The sequence below is a fragment of the Podarcis filfolensis genome, assembly GCF_964270895.1.
Source record: "Podarcis filfolensis genome assembly, chromosome: 12".
Taxonomy (NCBI): domain Eukaryota; kingdom Metazoa; phylum Chordata; class Lepidosauria; order Squamata; family Lacertidae; genus Podarcis; species Podarcis filfolensis.
Genome location: NC_139614.1, coordinates 3,466,682 through 3,482,445, shown reverse-complemented (window position 1 = coordinate 3,482,445; position 15,764 = coordinate 3,466,682). Strand labels below are relative to the sequence as shown.

Genomic DNA, 15,764 nt, shown 5'->3' with positions numbered 1-15,764 from the left:
GAAATAAAGCTGCTATGCCCTTGGAACAAATGTACAAATTTAGCCAAGGTGCAGACATTTTATAAAAGCTTGGAGGAACAGAGAGGATGTTTGAAGAGAGCCTTTTCTCACAGGTACAATGTAATGTCCACACACGCCCTGCCACCTCTGTGTCCCCAACGTCTACAAGTGCCTAAATGAAAAGGTGCAGGGTTTAAGCTTACCTGAAGTCACAGCTTCTGACTTGAGAACCTCCCCTAGGAAGTGGATGCTCCTTGCAATGACTTACAGAGGAAGGGGAAAGCACCATGCATGGGCTCTCAGCCACACTGTGCACCTTCTGCCTGAGCTGTGATAGTCAATGAAATTTTGAAGCTGTGCCCTGGGAAGCCTAGGCTCACATTAAGTCCTGCTTCAAGCAATGTCCATCAGAAGAAAAGGGTGTATAAAAATAGAAAAGGTGTAAAATATTGAGAGGAAATGAGAGTGAAAGAGTATGTGAATCTAAGAATCATGGAATCATAAAATCATAAAATCATAGAATTGTAGAGTTGGAATGGAGCCTGACGGTGATCTAGTCCAGCCCCTCAATGCAGGAATCTCAACAAGATCATACATGACAGAAGGAGAGGCCACCACCTTCTGAGGGAGTCCCTTCCACTGTTGAATGTCTCTTACTGTCAGAAAGTTCTTGTTTAATCGGAATCTCCTTTCTTGTAACATCAAGCCGTTGGTTTGGGTCCTACCGTCTGACGGATGTGTACAAGAGAGAACAAAAAAGATACAGAGAATAAAGAATGGGGAGGGGCTGGGGGGAGGTGGCTGCAATCTTGGGGAAGCAGAAAACTGAATCCATCAAGCCAGGGGCTTGCCACCAGGCTTACTCTCTAAGTTGGGCTGCTGGAACTTAGATGAGTAACATGTATGATTTGATATATCCTCCTTGTCCAAATCATCATTTAATGGTTTGCACTTGAAATGCAAATTTCCTTAAATTTCAGCCACAACAGTGTAATTTGCTACTAAGACAAATGCTACTTTAGTCCTTTGGTAGACATTGTACTACAAAACTGTTATTTGTAGGGTTGGTAATTATTAAATAAAGGCACAGCTTGGCATTACAAGAACGTAATTAGAGGGTGGTTGGATGCCATTGTTAGGTGCCAGAAAGTCTTCGCAGTGTTACTGGAAAAGAAGAGAACAAGCAGCGTGAGGGTACAAGAAATTTAGCAAGGAAATGAAAATGTATTTGTATCATTGAAAACTTTTAAATTAGCAACTGCTATATTTGGATGGCATCAGAATCCAAGCCCAGAGATTCTGCTGGAGGAGGGTTGCTTTCAAAGTCAGTTTGCATAGGAAGGGCCCACCAAAGGTAGAAACTGTGTTAGCTACTGAATGAAATTGTTGCAGTCGGTTGAACACAGAGAATATTAAGGACCTACTGAAGTTTCACTTCACTTTGTGGTTTGCACTAAACAAGATATAACACTTTTTTGATAAATTTATTGGATTCGATCCAGACCTACAGCGCAGTCCAAACCTAGCTTCTGTTAGAGTGAGAGAGTTTTGATTTGGCAAAACATGGCTTTCCTGGCTGAACTGGGGCTATGCCAGCATAAACCACTGACTCCAGCTGAGCTGGCGATACACTGGCTTAAGTCCCTTCACCCTGCCTCAGTTGGTGAAACTTACGCCAGCAGAAGGAAAGGGGAGGGCTTCAGAGTGTGGCAGGGGCAAGATGAGGAAAGGAGAGACAGCTATTCCAAACCAGCTTGGTCATGTGACCTTGGGTCCAGTCTCCAAAACTAAGACCCATTCATTTGCCATCTCAGCTGTCAGTAGCCCCTTCCACTTTCTGAACAGAGTTTGGAATAGAAGTAGCTTACAGTAATGTACATTGTGCAGGCCTACATTACACTGTCTCCCTATAGCTAGGTTTGATTGAAATCAGTGGGACAAGTCGGCTAAGTCTGGATCCAACCTGAACATTTATGGGCAAAATGAGACAATTTGTAAAAGGAAAAGATTTCCAGAAAGTCTCCCTTTTGCTTGCCTTTTTTGTGTGCTGCTTGTAGCTGCTTATATTCTCAATCTGGATCCTCTGGGAGTTGGTTTGTTTGTTTGTTTTTACTACCACTGGGTTTTTATCATGATGATCACAGTGGATCAGGGACCACAAAGGCAACAGGATGGCATCATATTAGCACACAGTGAATCCAACTGTGCTCTGAATGATACTGTAAAGCCAAATCAGAGAGCGTGCAGTGTCTCTGCCTTCACTTTGAATGAACATTTTCACATCATTTCACAAGATTCACTGACATGAAGGCAGAGGGAATTGCTTTTGGCAGGGCACAAAATACAGCATTTCACTGAATGTGCTCTGGTTTAAGCTCAGTTCTCACTGTATTTAAATGTTCAGTTTGCTGACGTCTTGTGGCTGAGAAGCAATCTGCAAATGCCTGAAGGTTTTTCCATTAGTGAGCAACTTCATTCTGCGTACAATTGAGAATTTTCTCTCAGAAACACGGCGCTGTGCAACAAGCTGGTTGGCTTTAAACAGTATGGAAACCAGGTCACCATTATGACTGCACAGCTCAATTTCTTTTAAACTGAAAGGCCAGTTAACTGACAAGCTCTGATTTCCCCAGAACTTGTTGCCTACGCAAGAAGTATTCTATATAATGTTGTAAACAAGAGCAGTGTAGTCAGATATGCATATTTAACTATGTTTAACTTGCTATAAAACAGAAAGTTGTACTTTTAATATATGTGTTTATATGTCAACTTCTTCAACACCTAATTTTGGCTGGAGACAGATCACTGTCATTATGTTTAATTGCATGCTATTTTTCCACAAATGAACAACAGTAACTATTAGCAATTCAAAACAATGTATTTGAAACAATCAGTAATGTCAGTAAGCAAAACGATAATGTCAGTAAGAGAATGGGAAATGGTTTGAGAGTGACTTCAGTTATAGTGTGCATATATATTTCCTTTGCCCAGGGTTGGCCCTGATCAAACTGTTTGATGCAGGGCAGGCTCCACCCAGGCAGAGGAGGAAAGACTGGCCTTCTCTTTCAGCTATGTGAAGGAGGCCCACTTGGTCTCCTAGCACAAGGTTCTGAGATGTGAGGAGGCAGCATTTGTGGGCATGTGACAAGCATTTAAGCCCTGCCAGATGGTGGAGGCAGAAAACAATTTCTGCAGTGCCTCCATTTTTATCGAAAATTTCATTGCAGAGGTGAAATTGGGATGGATATGATATGATATGATATGATATGATATGATATGATATGATATGATATGATATGTATTTATTTATACCCTGCCTTTTTCCTTGACAGAGACTCAGGGCAGCTTCCTATAGAGGAATAATTTAAAAACAATTAAACATTAATAGAACTAAAACTATCTTTAGCTATCTAGCTATATCTATCATCTATATTAAAAATATACAGAGAATTAGTAGAAACAGCACAGCACAAGCTCTTTCATCAAAAGCAGTCAGTTCCCTGTTGGAACAAGGTCTTCAGCTGCTGGTGGAAGGACAACAAGGAGGGAGCCAGTCTGGCTTCTCTGGGGAGGGAGTCCCAGAGTCTGGGAGCAGCCACCATTGAGAAGACCCTCTCGCACATCCCCATCAAGCAGGCCTGTGAGAGTGGCAGGACCAAGAAAAGGGCATTCTCTGAAGATTTCAGAGTCTGGGCAAGTTAGTAAGAGGGAGTATGGTCTTTCAGATAGCTTGGACCTAGGCCATATAGGGCTTTATAGGTCATAACCAGCACATAATATGCAGTGATCCCTCTTCCAAATTGCCTTTAGCACACTCTCTCTCTCTCTCTCTCTCTCTCTCTCTCTCCAAAAGCTGCCTATTTCTGGCTTCTGTCTTCTTCCCTCTTTGAGTTGGGCAAGCATAATTCAAGGCACAGTGTCCAAACATACATTATTAATAAAGATGCACACTGCAGGGATTTCACAACCATCTGCACAATAAATAGAGATTCAAATGTATACAAATAGTATCTATATTTAACTAGCACCTATGATGAACAACATGAAAGTTTTTCAAAGATACAAAGAATTCCGAAATTACAAGGAATACTTTGAACTGTGAAAGAAAGGTAAAAAGTTTGCTTCAGCAATAAGTCCTCATCGTTCTTCAGGAAAAGTTCTTTGCCGATACACCCATAAAGAAGTCATGATACTGTGGTGCCAAAAAAAGGTGGGGGGGATTTAAGTTTTTTCAAATATAACAAAAGATCTGTAGAACATCCTAATAAAGAGAACTAGCTAAACCAAGACAGTCCAGGCAGGGAAGTTCCTTAATGAGGGAGGGATTAGTCTCTTGCAGGTGCCACCTGTGGCCCTGCAGCAGAGGCTTGGGAGGAATTCTTATCTTGTCATATATTAAATAAGAACTTGCCAAACGGTACAGCAGTAATGCTGAGCAACAAGAAAGGGGATCTGTGTCAAAATGAAGTTATAAGAATGCCAACTGAGGCAAGGGCTGTTTAAGCAAAAACAGTGACATCAGCTGCAGCCACCCTGCAGTGCAGAAAATCCAAGCCTAAATAAGGACTTCACAGGGGCAAACATACAAACAAAACCAGAATAATATTAAGTGGCAAATTAAATTGTAATGATAGTATGCAACCTGTATTGTGCCCCAGGCCTGAAGCCTTCCCTTCTGTAGCCAGAAGGAGGAGGACCACTGGCAGAGGAAGAGGAGTGCGGGGGGAGCACACCGCCTCCGGCAGAACCATCCCAGTGGGGTGCCATTGTGGCTGCCCCCCCCGCCTGCTCTCCGCCCGCCCCCTGCCCCCGGTGCTGGAGCATGAAGCTCGGCCACTGAGGAGGACTCCCATGTTGAAAGTGATGGTGTAGGATTGGAGGTGGGGGGAATCTTCCCTTTAACGTCCCTACATTTGCTGTACTGCAAAGGAAGAACAGAGAAGGTTGTAGGTATGGAAGGTTCCCCTTTCCTGTCACACACAAACACAAATATAGCTGCCAGAGAAGGCCCCAATCCAGGGAAATAGGCACTTACGCCTGGAGTAAGAGAAAGAACAGGTCCCAGACAACCAGCAGAAACTGTCTATAGCAAGGTTCTGTACAGCTGAAACCTCCACAGAAACCAGGCCATACCATGTGCTCAAAGGTTTCTGCCTTGGTCTTTAAAGAGCAAATGCACATAGTTCTCCCCTCCTTCACCCGAAAAATGAATGAAGAGTTTGGAAAGGAGCCAATTTGTAAAACCTGCCTTCCTCCTCTCTCCAAATAGCTAATTGGCCACCACCAGCTCCATCCCAGGGTCAAACCAACAAGGGGTTTGGCAAATTCACCCTCACGTGTGGGTAGGAGTGGTATTATTAGAACACTGTTCTTCCTAGGGAACTTGTATGACAGGTACAATTATTCAGTCTTCTTGAGAAAGTGGTTTCATTCTGAAAGTAAAAACACACTGCAGTTTGTTTCTGCATTACTCCACATTGTGTCTATTTGAAAATAGATGAAAACAGACATAGATGGTCTTGGCAATGGATGTTGGGAAGGGTATATCCTCACCTGCACAATGATGTTGTGAGTGGGTGTATACCAAGATTACAGGGATGCGGGTGGCGCTGTGGTCTAAAGCACTGAGCCTCTTGGGCTTGCCAGTCAGAAGGTCAGTGGTTCGAATCCCCGTGACGGGGTGAGCTCCCGTTGCTTTGTCCCAGCTCCTGCCAACCTAGCAGTTCAAAAGCACGTCAAAGTGCAAGTAGATAAATAGGTACCGCTGTGGTGGGAAGGTAAACAGCGTTTTTGTGTGCTCTGGTTTCCATCATGGTGTTCTGTTACACCAGAAGCGGTTTAGTCATGCTGGCCACATGACCTAAAAAGCTGTCTGTGGACAAATGCTGGCTCCCTCGGCCTTAAAGTGCCGCAACCCCATATTCACCTTTGACTGGACTTAAACCATCCAGGGGTCCTTTACCTTTTACCAAGATCACCATCACCACTTCCTTCTTCATTTACCTGGGCCATGTGCAGGGAGGAAAGGACATGGATAATCTGATCAAGGGAAGGGTTTTTAACTGCATATCAAATATGCAAAATCAGTTGTGGCCAGCAGAATCAATAACTGATCTAGATTGAAAGCAACATACTGAGGATGAGCGTGAATGATTTTGGATTGAGAAAAGCTGCATTTTTTTTGCGGTGCAAATGGGCCACAAGCCACAAAATTGTTACTGGTGAGCTATAGTGGCAGTTCATAATAGAGATTTTGCGTGTATTTGAGAAACCTTTGTCAGCGCCTGTTGGATTCTGGGTTTTCTATGACCTCAAAAGGTCTAGAAGCTTGTGTGGTTTGTAAAAAATGGCAACTAAAGATTATAAGAATGTCAAGCTGAACTGCTAAAATGTTGTTACAGATTACAGAATGACTTCTTCAGATAATGACAGCCATTCTTATTTTCTTTAGTAACTATATTAGATTCCCTGAGCTGGCTTCTGTTATTCAATTTATTTCCTTCTCATTGAGTTTTATACCTTTGGGGAATGGGCCCATGGGAGCGTCAAAAATTGGCTGGTGCATCTAGCGTGCTTAAGTGTAAGGTCCTATCTATTACATGAGATGCACCGCGAGGGCCTGAAAAATTATTCTTTGTTGAAGGGCAGCTGAGCATTTTATACTGCCCAGATTTTCATGTCTCTGTGTACCATCGGGTAATCTGTATAGTTGCACTTGACCACTCTTGATTTCCTTCCTGTTTTGTCAACAGCCATTCCATTATGCTTCTGATGCAGAAGAGGGTGTGTGTGTGTGTGTGTGTGTGTGGTCCTTTGAAGGTTGGATGCAAGTTTAGAATTGAGCATGTGGAAATAAAATGTGTGTTCAGTGAAAAGTATAGTAAATTGGTAGAGGGTCCCCTCTTGAGGCATGGGTATATGTAGGTGCCTGGTAATCCAGTCTCTGACACTGACTCATGGGTCTGGGTCTGAATGGGAAAATGATAAAATAAGCATCAACTTTAAATTAATAATAATAATAATAATAACAAATATGTTTGCTGTGAAACTTCTCTTGGAGCAGTCAGGGGGAATAAGGCATCCAGAAATCTATATCTAACTTTTCTTACAGGATTTTGTTCATCAGGACCTCATTAAGCAATGTTGGCTACAAATAGCTGTATAAAATTAAAAAACCACCAGTTTTATAATCAGCTGTACATGAAGAACTATTGTTTGCAGGGCTGAAGCTTCTAAATATTCAATGCTATTTAATCCTTAGTTTTAGTATCCTCCAATATCCGTTTAAGCCAGAAAATACCCATTTGTTGCAATGCTTTATTTTATATCAGCCCTTACCACAGTGGTGAATGGATGTTGCTAGCCTTAAATACCTTTACTGTCAATAGCTTCCAGTGTAGCATTTAATCTGTGAAATAATAACAACTGTAAAGGAGTTGCTTAGAGGAATGGGAGACCCTTTATTTACCGAAGAAGCATTTCCATCCCGCTGAAAGTGACTATAAATAAAGCAAGCAAATAGCTGTCAGACAAGCTTTTAAAAGGGCAAGATTTTCAGGAGTCTCTGAACAAGCTGAAACAGATTTTGCAAAAAAGGAAAAATATGGTCACAATTATGGGAATGATCTGGGCTTTTTGGCACCACTGTGTCCATGGAGGGGTTCACCATAGAACCCAGTGGGTTCCTGTCACTCTTTAAGGCACACAGGCATGGGCAACAGTGAACAAGGGAAAGTCAATGTACATGTGTCCTGCGAAGATATAACCTTCCCTCTCTTCCCCAGAGCCCTAGTCCTCAAGTTACTGCTGTTCCAGGATGGAGTAACGTGCAAACTAGGCACCATGACTATCAAATGCACAGAGGAGGGTGAGGTGCTCTAGTTGGTGGCTTCGGCACCTCCAGCAAACAAGAACCTAATTCCAAATCCAGTGATGCAGAGGAGTGGTGGGAGGCACCAGCTGGGAAACCCCCAAGGGAACCCCCAAAGGAAGAAGGCTCACAGCCAGGGATTGGTGGTGGGATGACAATGAGCGGTCAGAGGGAGAAGAGGGATCAGTCTGGGAGGAGGTGTGCCAGAAGCTGAAGAGGTAACAGAGTTTTGTGAGCAGGAAGAGGCTGGGGCAGAGAGCAGTCCAGAATCAGAGGTGGAAGCGGGAGGGTGCACTGGCATAACTAGTGGGTATGGGAGATGCAGACCACCCAGGGCAGCACGGGGCAGCACAGTGAAAGGGGCGATGAAAGACCCAGCTACACCACTGAGTGGGCGGGGAAGGGATGGTGCCAGAAAGTGAGTGGGGGCAGAGCTAAGTTACGGAGAGAAGTGTGTGTGTGAATGTGTAGTCTTAATTGGTGGAAAGGTATTTGAACACTGGGCCATATTGAAATTTGGGGGTGGGGCAAAAGCCCTAGCTGTACCACTGGGAGAGGGGTCAAGAGACAGCAATGAGTCAGCCTGTTGAGGAAGCCAGGCTGTCTCCCCCTTCTGCAGCAACCAGCTTCCCTTCCCCCTTGTCCCCCTGAACCTAAATAGGTATGAAAAGGGGGGAGCAGAGACAGACAAGACGAAGTAGCCTCAGATTGCTTGGGAAGGAGCCAGGGGCAGGGAGACTTAGACGCTGTGGGAAGGTGGGGACTTTCAGTCCTTGCAACTGTCTCAATGGACCAAGATCTACTGGGAAAAGTTGCTGTGCTCACTACGCCTAAGCTGTTTCGCTTCTTTGGATAAAGAGTTAACTTCACTGACACCTTGTGAGTTGTTGCTGACCTACTCCCAACATCTGCCCTGACTCCTGCAGACACCAACCAAGTGCCCCCCCCCCAAACCAGGGCCAGGGAGCCAAGCACCTCCCAGTCAGCAGGGCCTTCTCAGTGGTGCATGGAGTGGCCCCTAGGGAGAACCACTTGCCTATAGCTGAGTTGTCCATATAAGGCAGGGTGGAGAAACTCAGACCTGAGAGCCAGAAGCATAGCTGTCAGCGTTTCCCTTTTTTAAAGGGAAATTCCCTTATTCTGAATAGGATTCCTCGCAAGAAAAGGGAAAAGTTGACAGCTATGGCCAGAAGCAACCCTGCATGCCTCTCTATCTGCCCACCACAGGACGCTTCCTAGGCCATGCCCCCTCCCCAGGCACTGAGCACACCCTCCTTGAGTGTTTTTGCCTTGCTAGTGACAGGCCTTAGGATATTTGAAGATGTCTATCATATCTCCTTTCAGTCTCCTCTTTCCCAGGCTAAACATACCCAGCTCCTTCAACCATTCATGGCTTGGTTTCCAGACCCTTGATCATCTTTGTTGCCTTCCTTTGCACATGTTCCAGCTTGTCAACATCCTTCTTAAATTGTGGCGCCCAGAACTGGACACAGTACTCTAGGTGGGGGTCTGACCAAGGCAAAATAGAGCAATACTATTACTTCCCTTGATCGGGACACTATACTGTTGATGCAGCCTAGAATAGCATTAGCTTTTTTTGCTGCTGCATCACACTGTTGACTCATGTTAAGCTTGTGGTCAACTAAGACCTCCAAGATCCTTTTCAGATGTATTGTTAGTAAGCCAGGTGTCCTCCATCTTATATTTGTGCAGCTGGTTCTTCCTGCCTAAATGCAAAACCTTACATTTGTCCCTACTGAAATTCATTCTGTTAGCTTGGACCCAGTTTTCAAATTGTTCAAGGTCATTTTTAATTCTGATTCTGTCTTCTGCAGCATTAGCTACCCCTCACAATTTGGTGTCATCTGTGAATTTGATGAGCATCCCCTAAATTCTGTATTTTCCATGCTGCACTTGCAGGTAAATTTACATCAGTCACAACAGTATTGAGCAGGAGATCAAGAGTCAGTTGTTTCTTTTATTAGCAAGTGCTGTAACTATAAATAGACCACTCAAGCTAGATTTAGCTCCCAGCACAAGCATCTTGGACAGCAAACCAAGTATCCCCCCCCCCCCGTCTTTTTCTTTCATTCTTAGCTTTTCTCTCACCATGAGCACACACCTGCATGCAAAGGCATTTGACATCTCTTCTAAGAAAACTGAAGGTGACACGAGTGTTGTATTGCTGTAGTATTGAAAGTAGGCCAGGTCAGGTAAGGACAGCAAGCTGAACAGTTACAAGTTCCCCATTTTCCTCTGCTCATCATGTTTCCATTAACTCCCCAGAAATAAGAACTGAGTGATTTCTTCATTCCTGAAATCAGCTGGAATAAACAGGGAGCAGAACTCGTGTACTTCGCTTCATGTTGGGTTGGGCATCTGTTTTACCTCCTCCCCCATCATTCAGCAAACACTCAGAAACAGCCATTAACTTTTGGAAACAACACTAACTTCTCTGAGCTCGGGGGGGGGGGAGGATCTTTTTTAAGTGAAATCACAATAAAGAATTTGATTTTGTTATTGGATTTCTTAAATTGGGACTGTAGAAAGTGTCTAAAAATGGAAATAGAATGTCTTGAAAGGAATGGGGAACAGATAGTGTTGCTCACAATTAAATTTAAAATATTTTTAAAACCCTAGTCAGGACTGGCTGGGTGCAGAAGAGTGGTGGCAGGCACTAGCTGGGAAACCCCAAGAGAAGGAGGCTCTGAGCCGGGGGGGGGTGGTGGGACAACAAAGAGCGGTCAGAGGGCAAAGAGGGAGCAAACTTGGTGATGGTGTCAGAAGCTGAAGAGGCAACAGGTTTTAGGGAGCAGGAAGAGGCTGTGGGCCGTCTGGAGTCAGAGGTGGGGGGGGGCAGGAATTGGGTTAAACAACCATTCTTGGGATGCAGAGATTACGTGCTTTAAATGTGTGGTGTGTGCACAGCCTGTTGCTTTAGTCAGCAAGGCTGTTCTTGAATATTCCACATAATTTAATGTTACATTTCTATTTTAGTTTTGTCTCTGAAAGTACTTGAGTGTATATGCGACATAACTATGAGGCCTTTAAGGTTATATCTCAACAGCTTTAGCATAAATCCTGATCATTTGTGAAGTGATTTCACCAGTAGTTTTTGAGCTGTATACTTCTGTTCTCTAGTCTACTGTCTGGAGAATAGTATGGCCCCTAAAAATACCTTTTGGTCATTCCTGTGCTAGGCTATTGATGTGTACGTGTTCACATCCTACCATTCATGCATGCAAAGTTTAGAACCAGCCCTTTCAAACATCAATCACTTAGGATGATTAGTTTAAGGAACTGAGATCCAAATTAAAAGGATGCTGCAACCTGAATAATTGAAAAGGCACAAGCAAGGAAATGGAAGAATTATAATCTAATGCTAGCTTCATGAAGTCAGGTCCCCCCCCGCCCCCATAATCATGCACACACAAGCACACAGCAAGCTCTTAGTATGAATTATTCATTGCAACATACCTCTGTGCGCTCGAGGGTACCATATAATTCTTAATTGGTTTTTTATATAAAAGAATTTCATGGATATGCAGCCTAACTGCTACAGGGAGAAAAACTGACTATTTGATCTGAATTGCCAAATAATAGGCAAACAAAAGAAGCAAGGTGTATTTTAGCATGTGGCGTTAACTAGCTATTTACATTAGCTGATTGCAGCAGAAAAGTGAATGAGAGCCCCAAAACCTAGAGATGCATTAGCTGCTCTGGTTGGAATCAAAGGACTGGATTTCTGAGCTAATTAGGATGCAACAAAATAGGGTCCCTGGTAATATGGGGCAGAGCAGTATTGGTGGGTGAAAGATGCTTAATTTTTCCTGCAGCCACCAGTTCTTTCCTGCAGATCTGTCCTTGACATTTTAATACAGAGCTGGCTCCCTAGTTGGAAGAAACCTTGCATGGGATGGATGGGGGTAGAATGGCTGTCAGGGGTATTTGTAGGTGAGAGTAGGCAGGTGCATGAAAGGCTGAGGACCTCTGTTCCTTCCCATTATTCTCTCCTGCATAGGCTGTGATCATTCTACCCCCATCCATCCCATGAGGCAAACTTGTATTTGGGAAATGTGTGTTTACCAGCAAGCTATACAATCCTTTCTCTCCATGGTAAAGGGCAATGGATTTGGATGTGGTCAGTATGAGGGGCTGATGCTGCAAGCAGGAAAAGAAATTGAGCCTCAGAGTTTTCTTGGATTGAATTTGCTATGCTGTTGTACATGGAGTCAGTTTTTCCAATGAATTTAATAAATGGACCTGAATTTTCAGAGTACCTAATGGTTTAGGCTTTTTCTTTTTCTTTTGAAGTGACCAACATGGCCAGAGGTGCCACTTTGGGCCAAAGATTTGGAGAGACATTGTAGTATCATGCACACATGTGATGCACGCCAAGGACGTCACATGTGTGGGACGCAGCATCAGGAGGAGGCACATTATTGGGAAGAGGCCTTGCACAGCACTGCCCAGCTTCAGTGACCGTGGCTCCTCCTCTCGTGCTCAGGAGGAGCTTGCCTTTGATGCTGCACTGTGCTCGGCTCAGTGATTCAGCCTCCTGCCCCTCAATATTGGGGGGCTAAGCCCCCTGCTATGGAATACAGTGGTACCTCTGGTTACGTACTTAATTCATTCTGGAGGTCCGTTCTTAACCTGAAACTGTTCTTAACCTGAAGCACCACTTTAGCTAATGGGGCCTCCTGCTGCCGCCACGCAATTTCTGTTCTCATCCTGAAGCAAAATTCTTAACCCGAGGTACTATTTCTAGGTTAGCGGAGTCTGTAACCTGAAGCATATGTAACCTGAAGCGTATGTAACCCGAGGTACCACTGTACTGAAGAAGCTGATGACGCCTCCACCCGCTAGACGTGGTGTACCTGAACATGGTACACTCAATGGACTGGATTTCTAACACTTCCCCCCCCCCCAAGGTGTTGCTTCTCAGTTCCCAGTGCCTGTATGGTTTTTAGTCTCCTACCCCAGTCTTTGTCCAGTTGATAGGCCAGTGTTATTTAGAAAATACATCAGATGGTTGCTCCATCATGCTTATGTAATTAATGTTGGGAGCATTAATCGATATCCTTGAGAGTATGACTGCATGGACAGCAAAACAAGAGGGACTGTGTTAGGGACCAGTTTGATGCGGAGGAAGGGTGGGAGGAACCAGCTGGGAAACCACCAAGGGAAGAAGGCCCAGAGCGCGGGGAGTGGTGGTGGGACAACGATGGGTAGTCAGAGGGAGAAGGCTGGGAAGAGGAGGTGTTGGAAGCTGAAGAGGTAACAGGGCTTAGTGAGCTGGGAGAGTCTGTGGCTGAGAGATATCTAGAATCAGAGCCAGAAGCTGAAGCAGGAGGGTGGGAGGAGAGAGGCCAAGAGACACAGATGAGTCAGGCAGGCGTCTCCCATTTCTGCTACGACAAGCTCCCCTCCCCTCTTGTCTCTTGGAACCAGAAGAGGCAAGAAACAGGTGAAGTAGCAACAGGCTGCATGCAGATGCAGTTTCTGATTGCTTGGGGAAAGCCCTGGAGAAGAGGAGACGTAGACAGCTGTGGGGAGGTGGGGCCTTTCAGTCTCAGCAACTGATTTTCATGGAATAAGACCACCAAGGATGAGCTGCTGTGTTCATTAGGCTTGACAGTCAACCAAGTCTGTGGAGATTGTGTTTTTGCTCAAAATAAGAGAGTTAAATCTAACTTGGGACAGGATTGTTTTACTGCCGGCTCGCTCTTTGACACACTGGTACTCTATGCTGGTGAGTACTGTATTCTTCCAACTGACACCTCCACATGGCTGCTGTGATTCGGTATCTTGCCGCCATGGTTTACATAACCAGCCCCATACAGAAGTACAAGGTGTCACAAATGGTAGGAAGCTAACTCAGCCTAACTCAATACCACCTTCAGGGTTCCAGTCATGGATCTCTCTCAGCCTTGCCTGCAGATTCCAGAATTAAACTTGGTTCCTTTTACATGCCAAGTGTTGCCACTGAGTTCTGGCGTTTCTCAGAGGTACCGCCATGTGGGTTGTGGCCTGCCTAAAACAGTTCCTGATCATTCCTGGGGCACTTGTATGTGGGCAACATATATATGATCCGGCCTTAATTGTAACTTTATGAACTACAGCTTGTTCCCCCAACAAGGATGCAAATCTGAAACACTCTGTGAAACACAAATCTGAAACACTTTGTGTGAGGCACTGACCTCAAGCCTCTGCTTTTCAGACTTTTGGGAAATGTTCAATTGGATGTTGTGGTCTGTTTTCATAGTTTCTCCTGGGATTTATTAGATTGCTGGATATAGATAACTAGATATATGTGCCCCAGAGATAGTTGGGTCAGAACCAGCACAGCCCACCTCTAAGCTGTCTACCGTTTCTTGTGTTTTCTTTTGTAGCTCTTCAGCTTTGTCTCCCTGCCCACTGATGTCCTGGAAATAGAGGTGAAGGACAAGTTTGCAAAGAGTCGGCCGATCATTAAGCGCTTCTTGGGGAAGCTTTCCATGCCAGTGCAACGGCTCCTGGAGAAACATGCCATTGGGTAACCCTCTGAGCACGGCTCTCTGCTCTTTAAGTGTTGATGAAAAAGAGAGCAACTATTGCTTCATGTCATAAAAAACATTGTGCTATTTTTGCTTTTGGGAAGCAGTTGCTCTACTTATGTATGCAGGTGCTTTTACCTTAGGCTGGCCTGTGGCTGTAATAAAGATTTGACTTGACTATATTAATGACCATTTATTGTCTGGGTTGCGATGTATTTTTTTAAAAAACCAGAATATATAGTGCTGAAAATTTTGTTGTGGATGATGATGATGATTTATTAAATTTATATGCTGCCCTTCATCCAAGGGGGTTTACAGTATAAAAACACAAAAATACATAGCCTGGGGCCAAAGTAGACATTACTTAAGGTGCATGTAATCATTTAACGTGCCTGTTTTTTGTGGGGGGTGGGGAGGTATTGAGCTAGGTTTTACTTAGAGTAAACCCATTGAAATTAATGAACATGAATAAGTTAAGTTCATAAATAATGCATATTATACATAAATAAATAAATAATACAAGTTAATTGTAGTGAATGAAAGTGCTGTAGTAATAACATTCTTGTAAGCACGGCCTTGTTTTCTTACAGTGACAGGGTTGTCAGCTACACTTTGGGACGAAGGCTGCCAACAGACCATGTCAGTGGCCAGCTACAGTTTCGATTTGAGATAACTTCTTCAATCCACCCAGGTATTCTTCCACAGTGTTGCTTTCTGTATTGCTTGACTTAACATATGCCTAGTTCAGAAAGTTACCTAAACCATTGTTCAGATGATTGGGAAGGAACCATGATAGGCTTACCTCTCTTTCTTCCCATTCATACACAAAAGAAGAAGAGAAAAAGCTTCTGTCTTCACTTAGAACAAACCACAGTTCCTCATTATTCATCGCTCAGGGAACTGTGGTTTGTTCTAAGCAGAAGTTAACAAACCATGATCTGAAACCATGGCTTGAGGCTGGTTTGGTTGAAATAAGCTACAGTAACCTGAGTTGGTATGCAGTGGGGAACTGCGGCTGCCATTCTTTCATGCTTCTGGTGTGTCAGGGACTGGCAGGATGCTGACAAGTGTGCACCGGGGGCAGGGGGGCTGGAGTTGGACTCAAGAAACGGGAGCCGTGATTTATGGGAACCTGTACTAGCCAGGAGGCAAGAGTCAGAGGCAAGAGAAGCTTCAGAGCTGGAGGGTGGAGCACAGGATGGATCGGAAGAAGAGGAGGAAGAGACAGGTCAGGCAAGTGAAGGTCCAGGTGCTTCCTCACCCTCGCCTGCACCACTATTGCCCAGAACCAGGAGGGGATCGAAGAAGAAAGAGCAGAGGCAGATTCCACACAGGCGTAGTCTCCAGCTACATGAACA

General features: G+C 44.4%; 1 protein-coding gene across 8 annotated transcripts in view; it reads left to right on the top strand.

Annotated features, from left to right (window-relative positions):
* HECW1 (HECT, C2 and WW domain containing E3 ubiquitin protein ligase 1) overlaps nt 1-15,764 on the top strand; it is a 188,021-nt gene that overhangs the window by 113,586 nt on the left and 58,671 nt on the right. For all 8 annotated transcript variants that reach the window (XM_083577560.1, XM_083577557.1, XM_083577563.1 and 5 more), the window contains 2 exons: nt 14,263-14,405; nt 14,997-15,097. In XM_083577560.1, the coding sequence (XP_083433686.1) occupies nt 14,263-14,405; nt 14,997-15,097 (244 nt within the window). The remainder of the gene's footprint in view (nt 1-14,262; nt 14,406-14,996; nt 15,098-15,764) is intronic.